General features: G+C 37.0%; 1 protein-coding gene across 1 annotated transcript in view; it reads left to right on the top strand.

Annotated features, from left to right (window-relative positions):
• The window catches only part of BTAF1 (B-TFIID TATA-box binding protein associated factor 1), a 95,703-nt gene extending 86,669 nt beyond the window's left edge, over positions 1 to 9,034 (top strand). Inside the window, exons 33-38 of the mRNA XM_060126369.1 lie at positions 236 to 361; positions 1,812 to 1,964; positions 3,780 to 3,991; positions 5,246 to 5,405; positions 5,793 to 5,963; positions 7,460 to 9,034. Coding sequence (XP_059982352.1) covers positions 236 to 361; positions 1,812 to 1,964; positions 3,780 to 3,991; positions 5,246 to 5,405; positions 5,793 to 5,963; positions 7,460 to 7,603 — 966 coding nt within the window. The 3' untranslated portion in view covers positions 7,604 to 9,034. The remainder of the gene's footprint in view (positions 1 to 235; positions 362 to 1,811; positions 1,965 to 3,779; positions 3,992 to 5,245; positions 5,406 to 5,792; positions 5,964 to 7,459) is intronic.
• Positions 9,035 to 16,232: the final 7,198 nt, after the last annotated feature.

The following is a 16,232-nucleotide window of genomic DNA, read 5'->3' on the forward strand; positions in this document are numbered from 1 at the left end:
GGCCTCTCCCGCTGCGGAGCACAGGCTCCGGATGCGCAGGCTCAGCGGCCATGGCTCACGGATGGGCCCAGCCGCTCTGCGGCATGTGGGATCCTCCTGGACCGGGGCACGAACCCGTGTCCCCTGCATCGGCAGGTGGACCGTCAACCACTGCGCCACCAGGGAAGCCCGCTAGTTATGTTTTGAACAATTGAAAATAATTATACTTACTGCTTTCATGGGGGGAATTTTACAGGTTCAGCTCTATGAGGATTTTGCTAAGTCTCGTGCCAAGTGTGATGTTGATGAAACAGTTTCTTCAGCTGCACTTTCTGAAGAAACTGAAAAACCAAAGCTTAAAGCTACAGGCCATGTATTCCAGGTATATATTACAGTCCACTTTTTAAATGTTGTTGAACAATGTTCTTCAGTGCAGCAATTTTTACATGGAACACTGAAATACGGATTTATTTGGTTTTTTTCAGTATTGTGTATACATTCTTGAAGATAGGTAAAAGTACCAATTTAATTTATTTTCATATTCATAATTAGTAATTAATAAGTAATTTAATATTAAAATTAAAGTAAAACCCACAATATATGTTTGTATATTACATTAAAAGAAGGGTTTTAAAATAGAGAAACTTTTATTTTCTATTCAAAAAATATTTGAACATCTACCACAAGGCAGTAATTTTTCTATAACCTCAGGGGTTAATTAAAGCAGTGGACAAAACAGACCCCTTCCCTTGTAGAGGTGAATATTGATTAAGTAAGTAAAATATATATATCATGTAAAAGAAAATAAAGGCAAGTATGGGGTTATACAGTATAGGAGTCACGGTAGGTTGTGGTTTTCAATAGAGTGATCAGGGATGTCACTGAGAAGGTGACATTTGAGCGAAGATCTGAAGGAAGATTGAGGCATGCAGATATGTGTGGGGGGGGGGGAGTGATTCCAGGCAGAGGATACATAAAGCACAGAAGTCCTGAGACACATGATGAATGTGCTTGAGAAAAAAGAGTATCAACTCACTTTTTTTCTTTCCCTTTTGAAATATTCCACTGTAGAATACTTTCCAAACCCCCTTGTCACCAATAAATTAAATACTTGTAGCAGTTTTAAAGATAGAAATGGGGAAAGGTGATTTTGAAGGCTTATACCTCTCCCACAGTTTCTGTCATAGTGCTTACGGATACAGTTGAGACCCAAACTATAAGCCAAGTAAATGACAAAAGACAAAGGGTATGGCTGAATCAGAGAAAGAAAAAAAAAGACCTGAGGGGGTTCTGATTCTCAAACACAACCACTTGAAACACAACCACCTAGTTCCACCTTACCTTTCGCACCACCAGACCTGTTGAATCAAAATACTGTGTAGAGGGGAGAGATTTACAGATTTATAAGGTCCTCAAGAAGTTTTTATACCCACTGAAGTTTGAGAAACCTTTCTTTAGAAAATGATGTCTAGTTCTAGAATCATCTATCAGCATTATCAGGCACTTTGAGTGGGAAAGAGTTAGCTAGAAGCTAATAAATAAGACATTCTTTCACGAGAAGCTCATTGTCTAGTGGGGGAGACAGACATAAACAGTACAATTTATACAAGTTATAAATGCTGTCACAAAAATAAATACAAGTCGTGTAAGAAACACAGATGAAGACATCACAGATGAGGTACTTGAACTGTTTCTTGAAGAATGAGCAGAGGAGTAGTGAGAAGGAGAAGAAAGGCATTTTAGATAGATGGACTAGCATAGGAAAGATACTGACATGAACATTTGTGGCATGTGAAGGAGACTTGTGTATACTTTCTTCCCCTTTCTTAAAGGCATTACAGTACCTGCGTAAACTGTGCAACCATCCAGCATTAGTCTTAACACCTCAACACCCAGAGTTCAAGAGTACTACTGAGAAACTTGCGGTTCAGAATTCTTCTCTCCATGATATTCAACATGCCCCTAAACTCTCGGCTTTGAAACAAGTAAGTAGGTCTTCTAAGTGTTAGATGTGTGTTGTACATTCAGTAGGTAAATTTGCTTTTCCAAAAGATTACTGAGGTGTTTACTATTTCTTTTATTTTAAAATTTGGTTTGTTAAATTTTTGATACAGCTTTTTAAAAAATTGTGGTAAAATATATAACATAGTATATGCCGTTTTAACCATTTTTAAGTGTAGAATTCTATGGCATTAATAACATTCACAGTGTTATGTAACCATTACCACTATTTATTTCCAAAATTTTTCCATCAACCAAATAGAAACTCTGTACCTGTTAAGCAATAACTTCCCACTCCCCTTTCTGTAACCCCAGGGAACCTCGAATCTACTTTCTGTCTGTATGCATTTGCCTGTTCTAAATATTTCATGTACGTGGCACCATATTGTTGTTCTTTTGTGGCCGGCTTATTTCACTTATTTTCAAGGTTCATTCATGTTAGAGCACATATCAGCACTTCATTCATTTTTATGGCTGGATAATAGTCCTTTGTTGTTGTTGTTATTACCACCACCAGTACATTTTGTTTATCCAGTCATGTGTTGATGACACTTGGGTTGTTTCCACCTTCTGGCTATTGTGAATAATGCTGCAATGAACATTGGCTTGTTTGAGTCCCTCTTTTTAGTTCTTTTAGATATTAGACCTAAGAGTGGAATTGCTGGATTATATAGCAATTCTATGTTTAACTTTTTCAGGAACTGCCAAACTGCTTTCCACAGTGGCTGCAACATTTACATTCCCAAGCTATGTGCCAGGGTTCTGATTTCCCTACATCCTCACCAACACTTATTTTCCTTTTTTTTAAGTATAGCCATCACAATAGGTATGAAATGGTATCACATTGTTGATTTGATTTGCTATTCCTATTGACTAATGATGTTGTTTTTCATGTGCTTATTGGGACATTTGTATATCTTCTTTGGAGAAATGCCTGTTTAAGTCCTTTGACTGTTTTTTCATTGGGTTGTCTTTTGGTTGAGTTTTAGGAGTTTATATTCTAGATATTAAGCCTTTATCAGATACATGATTTGCAAATACTTTCTCCCATTCTGTAGATTGTCTTTTAACTTTCTTGGTCATGTCCTCCATGGTGTCTGATGAGAAAAGAGGTGTTCATCTCATTGAGAATCCCTTTTACATGAAGTCACTTTTGGGAATTCCCTGGCAGTCCAGTGGTTAGGACTTGGCGCTTTCACTGCCGGGGCCCGGGTTTGATCCCTGGTCGGGAGACAAAGATCCCACAGGTCGTGTGGTGGTGGTGGGGTGGTCACTTTTCTCTTGCTGTCGTCAAGATTTTGCTTTTTGTCTTTGTCTTTCAACAGCTTGATTATATGTGTCAGTGTGGATCACTGGAATTAATTTTTCTAGGAACTGCTTGCTCTGCCATTTGCTCATGTCACTCTTGGTATAGCTTTTAAAAATGGAGTTTTAAAAAATTCTGGAATTTGGAAAGGTTAAATTAAAGGAATCAATTTCAAGTTAATGTAAATGTTAATACCATTTAGTTTTTCTAGCCTTAAAAATTAAGATCTTATTGTAAAACCTGGACTTTATTGTTTTAGCTTTTTGTAGTTATTCTGGCTTAAATTTTATTGAGAATAAATAACGGATGAAGATTTTAGATTTCACATGGGCTAGTGTAGAAAATGTTATAAATGAGAGCCCCAAATGCTAATCTGCTTTTCAGGTCACAGGTAAGTTAACCTTTTCTCACCACAAAGAGAAATATTTATTTTGGTGAGATTGACTGCCTACTTTTATTGGACATCTGTGTAACAAGTGATTCTTTTTTCAAGTTGCTGTTGGACTGTGGTTTGGGAAATGGCAGCACTTCCGAGAGTGGCACGGAGTCTGTTGTAGCCCAGCACAGGATACTGATCTTCTGTCAGCTTAAAAGCATGCTTGATATAGTAGAGCATGATCTTCTCAAACCTCACTTACCCTCTGTCACTTACTTGAGATTAGATGGTAGCATACCTCCTGGTCAGAGGCATTCCATTGTTTCACGGTAAGTGGCTTCTAAAAATCTTACAAATCAAGTTATAGTCAATTTATTATTATTACTTACATAGAAGTTTGCCTCATGAAGTATCTTCTTTGGCTAGATATTTGCAAATGTAGTTTTTTTTTGTATAATTCAACCCAACTAAATCTTTACCTTTTTAAAATACAGAACTGCAGAAATATAATTGAATAGTTTGTTTAGTTAGGGGGAAAAAAGTGTGACTGTATTAGGAAAGCACTCCTAAGGGCATGAAAGAAATTTAAGGCATCAACAAAAAATAGAGATAACTACTTTCCCCTCATCTGTTTATGGGAGTTGGGGCAGGAGGAAGCAAACAAGTGGCTTAACTAAGCTCTTTATCCTGATCCCTCTGTCTCTGCTGAAAACAAGTTGGAAGCTGGCCTAGCTTGGAAGCAGAATCACTGAGTACAGTGTTTCTTACGTGTGGTCTGCTCCCTCTGCTTTGGAAATCGCAGGGGTTCATTTTTAAAAATGCATATTCCTAGGTTCTGTCCCAGGCCTGCTGACTTCAAGAGTGAGCATTTTTAACGAGCATCCCTAAGAGATTTTTAGGCACAAAACAGAGACCCACGAAGGGACTCTGAACCCAGGTTTGACTCTGACTCTACCATTGAGGCAGTGTTCTCTTGGGCCTGTTTATTATCCACACAGCCTGAGAGTCTCTCAAATAACAATAATAATATCTTATAGAGCTATTGTAAGAAATAACATAAAGCATATAAAGTACAAAGCCCATTGCCTGACTCAGAGTGAGTAATAAATGGTAGCTTAGTAATGTTAGTTTTTCTTTTTCCTAGAAGCTACCAGATGTCCTTTGTCAATATCTTCTAGGACTAGTACAATTTTAGCAACCCTCAGCACGCTAATCTTCTACCTTCCCTGACTGATCTAACCTTTCTCTACACTCTTCTGTCTCCATATGTTAAATGTTCATAGTTGGGTTTTGTCTTAATTATAATTAGTGTTCCATTTTTGCATCCATTTTGCAATTGGACTTAATTGCTAGGTATGAAATTTCTGACATGTTCTAGAATACCTTCTTTCTACTACTAAAGATGTTATGTATATTAAAAGAAGATAGTCTGAACTCAGGTGGTCACAGAAATGTCTATGTCGTGGATTATAAAGCAGTGTTCTCATTTGTGCTCTTTAATTTTTATTAAACAGTTCAGTTTCTGTTACTTGAACTTTAGGAAGAAATGTACTAATTTTATTTTTTAATATCTATGTTTTTAGGTTTAACAACGATCCATCCATAGACGTTCTCTTACTTACAACTCACGTTGGTGGCCTGGGGCTTAACTTAACAGGCGCTGACACAGTGGTATTTGTGGAGCATGACTGGAATCCCATGCGTGATCTACAAGCCATGGACCGGGCCCATCGCATTGGGCAGGTAAAAAGTCAGCACTCACAAGTGTTAACTTGTGCACTGGGAAAAATAACTCCCCCCAAAAGACAGGAAGCCTTGGTTTAAGTTCCTGCTCTTATGTTAGTAAGGGTTGTGACGTTAGGCAAGTCACTTAATTTTGTGGCACCATTTTCCTCATGCGCTAAATGAGGTGCCTGGGCTAAGAAAACCTGGGAAACTGTCCATTCCTAATATTCTGTGATCGTCTACAAACATTTTAAGGTCATGGGCACAGATAAAGAAAACACAATCCTAATTCAATGGTAGTTAAGTACTTAGTACAAGTATGCAAGCCCTCTGACTTGGTAAATCTCAAAACTTACTTACCCATTTATTCATGCTACAGTTGCTTAACTTCTTTTTCTCATTCAGAAACGTGTGGTTAATGTGTACCGATTGATAACCAGAGGAACGTTGGAAGAGAAAATAATGGGTTTGCAGAAATTCAAGATGAACATAGCAAATACTGTTATTAGCCAAGAGAATTCTAGTTTGCAGAGTATGGGGACAGATCAACTCCTTGATCTGTTTACTCTTGATAAGGTAAAGAACTTATACAATTTGTTGTATCTTTAATGTATTCACAGACTTCCTGGGACTGCTTGGTAAAAGTATTAAAAGGAGCAGCAAAAGTCATTCACTTTAGTATCACCTAGACAACCCTTTGAGGGAATTTTTGATGTCCAGGTAAAACTCTCCAGGATACTAGGGCATGTTTGAAGGTCTGACTTTCTGATTGATGTCTCCAGTGTCTTCCCCAGGTTTTCTTTCCTTAGTCCCTACCTGCTAAAGGACAGCTGTTTCTGGAGTCAGCTAGACCTGGGTCTGTGTTTCTTGCCCTGCCTCCTATTAACTGGCGACCTTAGGCAAATTAACTTCTCTGACCATCTTCAGCCTTGGCAGAATAACAATGCCTATATTACTAGAGTTATGAAAATAATAAATAGTAGCTGTTGTTGTTAATGTGGATGATGGAACTAATATATATCAGATAACAATCCATTATCAAAGGGTGCACCAGCTGGAAATATTGGTTGGTCTAATAATGTAAAACTAATAGGGTTGGATTTAAAGTCCTGTGTAGGTTCAGAAAATCAGCTGTACACTCAGTATAAATTAGGGTGAGAAGTGGCCTTATATAATGCAATTAAACTAGCTGTAATAACAGAATTATAGTGTCCAAATGTGAGAGAAATTAGTTCCACTCGACTCTGTGTGTGTTAAGCCACATTTAGAATACTGTCTGGTTCTGGGTGCTGCATTTTAAACAAACAGTAACAAATCAGTGACTCCCCAAAAGATGGCCAGAATGGAGAAAAGTTCTTCAATCATGTCACATAAGGGAGATTGAAAGAACAGGATCTGTGTAACCCAGAAAAAAAGGCTCAAAGAAACATGGATTGCTTCAAATGTATTTTATTCCATTTGAAAGAATATTCTTATGGGTGACTTTCAGTGAGCAGAAACTGGGCTCAAGGGGTGTTCCAAGGAAGCAAGAACGACTGCCATAAAGGATCTTATTGGCAAAATTTGAATATGGCCTACATATGCGATCATGTTAATATACCAATATTAAATTTCCTTAATTTGATCTTTGTACTTGGGTTATGTAAGAGAATGTCCTTGTTCTTGGGATAAAGGGGCATACTATCCACAACTTACTCTCAAATGGTTTTGGGAAAGGCTGATAATTTATATATCTAATACTAACACATACACAGGTGTGTATATATATATATATATATATATACACACACACATAAACACACACAAGGGGAGAAGAATGACAAAGCCAAATGACACAGTTAACAGTGAATTCTTTGCAATGTTCTTAAAATTCTTCTCAAATAAAAAGCGTAAAATGATAAATTATTAGGGCTGTGGGAAAATAGGCTATTTTATGAGTTCACGAACTTCCCCATATTTTGAAGTATTTAACTCTGTTGAAAAAGTGCAATGTTAGAAACAACTATGATATTTTAAAGGAAAATAAAATTTCTGAAATCTTTCATTTTATCTTTCTGCCAATTTTTCTTAAGGATGGCAAAGCAGAAAAAGCTGACACCTCTACTTCTGGAAAAGCAAGTATGAAATCAGTTCTTGAAAACCTGAGCGATCTGTGGGATCAAGAGCAATACGATTCAGAGTACAGCCTGGAAAATTTCATGCATTCTCTCAAATAACTATCAGATATTGTAAATGCAATTGCTGCTAGTTCAGTAACATTTCTGCTGATATTCAGCAAATTTCAAAGTTTATGGTGAACTTTTTAGCTCAATGTGTAAATAGATCTGAAGAATATTCAGCATAACGCTGGTTCTTGTTTCACTGGAGGGAACAAGTTATTCTCAAACATTTGCACTGTATTAAATTTAAATGTTAATGTGAAATGGTTTAAATTTTACATGCTGAATAGCTGCAGAGCAGAGGAACCAAACCAGGTTTACATGTGCTACCATGAGGTGTTCTTACTGGGAACAAGCCTCCTATCTTTACATAGTAGTCACTTTGTACAGGATAATATCCATGAGTACGTTAGTGTTCATGTACATTTTTCCTTTTAAAGAGAACTTGTTTTTATAAATGATTAAAACTAGGGCTTTTTTTTGTATAAAAGCCTTTAATGAGCCATAATTTTAAGAATAATGACTACAATACTGGTCACTCTTGGAACATGAAAATCTTAGACAATTAATTGAACCAAACCTTTGGTGGAAACCTTTATATATTTAATGCAAAGGCATAGTGTTGTTCAAATCTTTAACATCATTTTGTTAACTTTTAAAACATCAACTATTCTAAATACAGGTAATGTTCTATTTAAGGCTATCATAACATCCTATTAAGAGGGTGTTCTTTTAATTTATCTAAGGGCTAGGATATAGCCAGATTCTGAGGACATATCTACTCAATAGGTTTCAATCGTATATATATATATATATATATACACACACATATATATATATATAAAATATATATTTTTTGTAACTATGAACCTATACAGTTTTCCAGAAGTAGATTTTACACTGTTTAGAATTTCAAAACCTATGGTGAAAAGACTGTTTATCGTAGTAATGCATGACTGTAGCATAAAAGGGAGAAATGATTCCTTTATACACACAAACATACATAAATACACATATCTATATGCACAGATGTACCTATCCTGCATCCGAAAGGGTGCTTGGTATTGGCACTAAAATCATGTAGTTATACTGGGCAGCAGTAATTGGGCATGAAGCTGATTAGTGTTAGAAAAGTGAGCTCAATAGTGAGGGTGGGTATATGTATATAGATATGCATGTATGTGTATGTATATAATTTTATATATTTCACACATAAATTAATACATGCCTGTGTGCATATATATGTATGGGATATATTTGTATATACATGTACAGGAAATAAACATCCCCCAGGTTTGTGGCTGGCCATACACACACATAGGCATTGGTTTCAAAACCATCAGACCTCAGCTGTAAAATAACTTTTTGTTAAAATAAAGTTATACTGTTCTGCAGCATTTAGACATGGATATGTGTCACATTTCAGTAGCTTTGACAACCATACTGTAACATTAAACATAGCATTCCACAAGAGAATAAAAAAAGATTTAACTGTAAAAATATGTGCAACTGTGTGTTATTTGTAGGAAGTGATCACTAGAAAAAGCAAAAGATTATTAGTTTAGATATGGTCAAAAAATGCTCAAGATCTTTTTTCTTACTAATTAAATGGTTATTTTTTCATTATTTAGGACTTATAGTCAAATTTGGTGGAAGACAAAAAGGAAATTCTTGACTTTATATAGAATATCCACTGTACATAGCACAGAGAAGCTGTCTGAGAATGTGACCACTCAGAGGCAAAAGTGGGGGGACTATAAGAGCATAATAGAAATTACAGAAAAGTAACAGCGTTGCATCACATATCTGTTCCAAATATTTAATCCCAGTACAATCGTATACCTCCCGATTAAAGGTAGACCTCCCAATTTCCCAGAACACATGCTGGCATCAGTGGACTCTAAGTGAAATTGATTGCAGGAACATCTGTTATCAAGTGTCAGAGTACTCAGTGTGAATCTACGAAGCAAAAACTTGAGTTGTGTCAATGAACAAAATATTTGCTAGTCACACAAATCAGTGTCAGAAGTCAAAAACTGCCTCCTGCTTAAAGAAAGTGTTCCCACCGGTCTCTAGTAAGTTCCCTTAAACCAGTGAAGTTCTGTTGAAGAATATAGGGGCTGATATCCTACTATCTGTGTAGGGACAGCAGCCATGGTTTCAGGCTCACAGGAGAAAGTGGAGCTATAACTTAATCCTCTCCATAAAGCCACAAAGAGTTCACGTATTGAAACAGGACTAGTAGAACTGTCCAAGAGCCCAGAATCACAAAGTCATCTATGAGAAATCAGAATCCCAGAATACCTGTACCAAAGGTAAGTAAGGTTGGGTTATTTTAAATGTATAGCTATAAGAACCACAAATTAAGAAAATAACATATCAACTCTGGGACCCTAGCAGAAGCAAACAAAACTGCCCTATAGGAACAGTTTCAGATAGGGTCCCTTAGGATTGCCACAGGGAAAAGCTTTTAAGATTAAACTCACACACACACAATCTACAGGAGGCAATGAACTACCAGGAGGAAGAGTCAGCAGATGCAAATAGGAAAATTCGTTATTTCAAAACTGCAAATAGGGACTTCCCTGGTGGTCCAATGGTAAAGAAACCACCTTACAATGCAGGGGACGAGGGTTTGATCCCTGGTCAGGGAACTAAGATCCTACATGCCACGGGGCAACTAGGCCCGCGCCACAGCTACTGAGCTCACACACCACAACTAGAGAGCCTGCGTGCCACAAACTACAGAGCCCACGTGCTCTGGAACCCACGAGCCACAACTACAGAGCCCACATGCCCTGGAGCCTGCACGCCACAACTAGAGAGAAGCCCACGTGCCACAACAAAAAGCCCATGTGCCACAACGAAAGATCCTGCATGCCTCAGCGAAGATCCTGCGTGCTGCAACTAAGACCCAGTGCAGCCAAAAATTAAATAATCTTTAATAGTTATTTTAAAAAATAGAATAAAAACTGCAAATAGAATAATCTGAAAGACCATAAAGTAATGATTAATTAGATATGAAAATAAGGAAAACATTATTTAAAAGTTAGGCAGGGCTTCCCTGGTGGCACAGTGGTTGAGAGTCCGCCTGCCGATGCAGGGAACACAGGTTCGTGCCCCGGTCTGGGAAGATCCCACATGTCGCAGAGCGGCTGGGCCCGTGAGCCATGGCCGCTGAGCCTGCGCGTCCGGAGCCTGTGCTCCGCAACAGGAGAGGCCACAACAGTGAGAGGCCCGCGTACCGCAAAAAAAAAAAGAAAAAGGCAAATTTGAAACATTCATAAATGGAAAAAGTCACAAATTGAAAACTTGACAGTCATCAACGCAGATTAGACACAGGTGAAGAGAGAATGTGAATTGGGAGACTGATCTTATAAAATCATCTATGATGGGATGCAGAGATGGATTGATAGAAACTATGAAAGGGCAGGCAAAAATGGGAGATGTAATGAGAGCACCTAATAATACAGTTCATAGGAGGGTCCAGAAGGAATGGGATATGGGAAAAGAGACGAAGTCGTCTTTGACTTAACTCTAATTATTACACACCCCTGCATCCAGTCTATCAGCAAGTTCTACCATCTCTGGCTCCAAAATATATTCCAAGTCTGTTCGCCATTCTCCATCTCTACTACTACTGCTATAGTTCCCACCATCATCTTGACTCTTCAGGACTACTGTATTCTAACTGGTCTTCCCTCTTTCCAAGCCTCCCATGACTTCCTATAACACTCATACTGAATCTGAACTCCTTACCATGGTATACAAGCCCTACATGTGCTGGCCCCTGCCCATCTCTCTCACTTTCATCATATCCCACCATATTTACCCCAGTCAAGTCAGTCTGTCCCCCTGCTAATGCCTCAATGTAAAACCAAATGTGTTTCCATCTCGATTTTGGTTCTTGTACAGCTTGGTGAATGGTGTCATGAGGAGATACAGAATACTGAAAACGGAACAGATTGGGAAGGGGGAGAGTAGGAAATCAAGAATTGTCTTTTGGTTGTTAAATTGAGATCCTTGTTATATCAAAGGAGAGATGTTGAATCTAGAGCTCAAAGGAAAGGTCAAGACTAGAGAGATAAATTTGGAAGATAGTATTTTTAAGGAATGTATGGGACTGAATGAGGTCTCCTGTGGTGTTATTTATATAGTGAAGTAGTATACAGCAGTGAAAAATCAATGACTATAGTAAAACATGGATAAATCTCAAAAACGATGTTGAATGAAAAAATAATAAAATATGTATAGTTTCAGTCTATATAAAGACTGAAAACAGGTAAAAATGAAACACTGTTTAGGGATATACAAACAAATCACATATATGGTTATTTCACATTTGAAACATAAAAAACTGAGTGACAGTCACATGCACAACACTTGTTGATCACTTCCTACTCTGTACCAAACACAATGGGAGAAGCTTAAAGACCAGTGAGAAGGATACCTTAGCCAACAACTGATATGGTTACATTAATTTCAGAAGTAGTAGACCTCAAGGCAAAAAAATATTACTTACAGTAAAGAGGGGTACCTCATAATGATAAAGTGATTTCAGTTAACCAGGAAGTTATAACAACTCCAAACTGATATACACCTCAAAATCCATAAAGGAAAAATAGACAACTACATAAAATGAAATGGACAGGTCCAAGGTCATAGTTAGAGATTTTAACACACCTCTTTCAGTAGAACAAGCAGGCAAAAAAAAAAAAAAAAAAGCAACAGGATATAGACAATTTGAATAATATGGTTGACAAATGTGAGTTAATTGACATACCTAGACATACCCAGACATACCCAACAACTCCAGAATACATTCTTTAGAAGCTTATGTGGCACATTCACCACAACTGACCATATGCTGAGCCATAATGCAAGTCCTGGCAAATTTTAAGAAATTAAAATCACAAATACAGTGTCCACTTTCTCCACTCCTATTCAGGAAAGTGTAGTATTGGCATAAAGATGGATCAAAGATATACTTAAGGTCCTTCCTTGTGCAATATGACAATAAAAGGAAAACACACACATCAGAAAATAAGAGACAAAACTTCTGACTTACAATGTCTATGTAGAAAATTCCGAAGAATCTACAAAAAAGCTACTAGAATTGAGTTTAGGAAGTTCTCGGGATACAAAGTCAATATACAAAAAGTCAAATGTATTTTCATACTTGGCAATAAAAAATTGGAAACTGAAATTTTTAAACATACTTTATATAACAGCACCAAAATCCATAAAATAAATCTTAGAAAACATGTAAAAGGTTTGTGTGCTGAAAACTACAAAAATGCTGATGAAGGAAATCAAAAAGATAATAAAAAATAGAGATACATATTATGTATCAAAACTCAAAATTGTTAAGATTTCAGTTCTCTCCATACAGATCTATAGACACAAAGCAATTCCAATCAAAGTTTCCAGGAGGACATTTTGTACATATCAAACTGATGCTAAAATTTATATGGGAAGGTAAAGGAACCATAGTAATCAAAGAAAACTATGAAAAAGGAAACAGTTGTAAGACTTACACTGCCAGATTTTAAAGCTTACTATAAATGTATAGTAGTCAAGAGAGTGTAGTACTGGCATAAAGACAGATTAATGGAACAGAACAGACTGCCTACAAATATACTGACACTTAAATAGTCAATTGATTTTCTACAAAGGTGCTAAGGCAACTCAATGGACAAGATAATCTTTTCAAAAAGTGTGTGTCCATACGCTAAAAAAAAATAATAATAACCCACAACTCCAAACATACCTTATATCTTATGCAAAATTTAATTCAAAGTTAAACATGGACATACATGATAAACCTAAAGCCGTTTAACTTCTATAGAAACAGAAAACATCAGAGAAAATTTTTGTGATGTTCGGTTGGGCAAAGATTTCTTAGAAATTATAAACATGATCCATAGGAGAAAAAATGTAAGTTGTACTTTGGAAAAAAGTAAGAACTTCCACTATTTGAAAGACACTAGAAAGAATGAAGAGCCACAGCATGAGAGAAAATATTTCCAAATCACATATCTGATAAAAGGCTTATATCTTGAACATATCAAGAATGCATAAAGAACTAAAACTCAGTAAGCAACCCAATTTAAAAACAAGCAAAAGATTCGAACAGATACATCACCAAGTAAGATAGACGAAAGACAAATAAGCACATGAAAAGAGGTTCAAAATGTTCAACATCTTTTCCAATAGTGTGTAGTGGTATATCCACTACAATTACACACCCATGAAAATAATTCAAAATTTTAAAAACTGACAATATGAACTGCTGATGAAGATGCAGAGCAAAGTGGTATGGCCACTTTGGAAAACAGTTTGGCTGCTTCTTAAAAAGTTAAGCATACACTTACCAGATGACCCACCAATCCCATTCCGAGTTATTTACCTGAGTGTAATGAAATATGTTCACACAAAAACTTGTACCCAAATGTTTATAGCAGCTTTATTCATAACAGACAAAGGATGCAAACCACCCAAATGTCCATTAACTGACAAATGGATACATTTGACAAATGGCTATTTGGCCATAAAAATGAATAAAGTACTGATGTATGCTACAGTATGGATGAACCTTGAAAACATTTTGCTAAGTGTAAGCACTTAGTCACAGAAGACCACGTAGTGTATGATTACAATCATATGAAACATCCAGAATGGAGAACCATATAGAGACAGAAAGAAAACTAGTGATACTTAAGCCTGGGAGTGTGGTATAAGTAGGTGATAGGGAAAGGGTTCAGATTTCTTTGTGAAGTGATGAAAATGTTCTAAAATTAATTGTGGTGATGGTTGCATGTATCTGTGAATATATCAAAAACGACTGAATTGTACACTGAAAATGGGTAAACTGTATATGAATTATATCTCAAGAATTTTTTTAAAAAAAGAGTTTCTAGGGAAAGCCAAAGGAAAGAGGGGAGACAAAAACAAGGACACTAGGGGAAACTGAAGCCCCCAACACCTACAATTATGGCAAACGTTAAACAGAGCCTAACTCACAGCAAAGTAGACATAAAATCTCACACTAAAGGCCTATTTACCTATTTCCCAATATGTCATGCCCAGCTTTCAACAAAAATTACAAACAAGCTAGGGCAAGAAAAGACACAATCTGAAGAGACAAAGCATGATTACCAGACTTTGGAATTATCATATTAGAAATTTAATGGCCATATTACCCAAAGCAATCTACATATTTAATGAGATTCCTATCAAATTATCCATGACATTTTCCACAGAACTAAAACAATCCTAAAATTTACATGGAACATAAAAGACCCAGGATTGCCAAAGTAATCCTGAGGAAAAACAACAAAGCAGGAGGCATAACCCTCCCAGACTTCAGACGATACTACAAAGCTACAGTAATCAAAACAGTGTGGTATTGACACAAAAACAGATATATGGATCAATGGAACAGAATAGAGGGCCCAGAAATAAAGCCACACACCTATGATCAATTAATCTTCAACAAAGGAGGCAAGAATATACAATGAAGACAAGACAGTCTCTTCAGCAAGTTGTATTGGGAAAGTTGGACAGCCACATGAAAATCAATGAAATTAGATCACACCATCACACCATACACAAAAATAAACTCAAAATGGCTTAAATGGGAGGGAGGGAGACACAAGAGGGAAGAGATATGGGAACATATGTATATGTATAACTGATTCACTTTGTTATAAAGCAGAAGCTAACACACCATTGTAAAGCAATTATACCCCAATAAAGATGTTAAAAAAAATGGCTTAAAGACTTAAACATAAGACATGACATCATAAAACTCTTAGAAAAGAACATAGGCAAAACATTATCTGACATAAATTATACCAATGTTTTCTTAGGTCAGTCTCCCAAAGCAATAGAAATAAAAGCAAAAATAAGCACATGGAACCTAATAAAACTTACAAGTCTTTATACAGCAAAGACAACCATAAGCAAAATGAAAAGACAACCTATGGACTGGGAGAAAATATTTGTAAATGATGCGACCAACAAGGGCTTATTTCCAAAATATACAAACAGTACATACAACTCAACAACAAAAACAACCCAATCGAAAAATGGGCAGAAGACCTAAATAGACATTTCTCTAAAGAAGACATACAGGGGCTTCCCTGGTGGCGCAGTGGTTGAGAGTCCGCCTGCCGATGCAGGGGACATGGGTTCGTGTCCTGGTCTGGGAAGATCCCACATGCCGCGGAGCGGCTGGGCCCGTGAGCCGTGGCCACTGAGCCTGCGCGTCCGGAGCCTGTGCTCCGCAACAGGAGAGGCCACTACAGTGAGAGGCCCACGTACCGCAAAAACAAAAAAAAAAAGAAGACATACAGATGGCCAAAAGGCACATGAAAAGATGATCAACATTGCTAACTATTAAAGAAATGTAAATCAAAACTACAATAAGATACCACCTCACACCTGTCAGAAGGGCCATCATTAAAAAGTCTACAAATAATAAATGCTGGAGAGCATGTGGAGAAAAGGAAACCCCCTTACACGCTGGTGGGAATGTAAATTGGTGCAGTCACTACGGAAAACAGTGTGGAGGTTCCTCAAAAAACAAAAAATAGAGTTGCCATATGATCCAGCAATCCCACTCCTGGGCATATATCCAAAGAAAACTATAATTCAAAAAATACATGCATCCCTATGTTCACAG

The sequence above is a fragment of the Lagenorhynchus albirostris genome, chromosome 16 (assembly GCF_949774975.1).
Source record: "Lagenorhynchus albirostris chromosome 16, mLagAlb1.1, whole genome shotgun sequence".
Classification (NCBI taxonomy): domain Eukaryota; kingdom Metazoa; phylum Chordata; class Mammalia; order Artiodactyla; family Delphinidae; genus Lagenorhynchus; species Lagenorhynchus albirostris.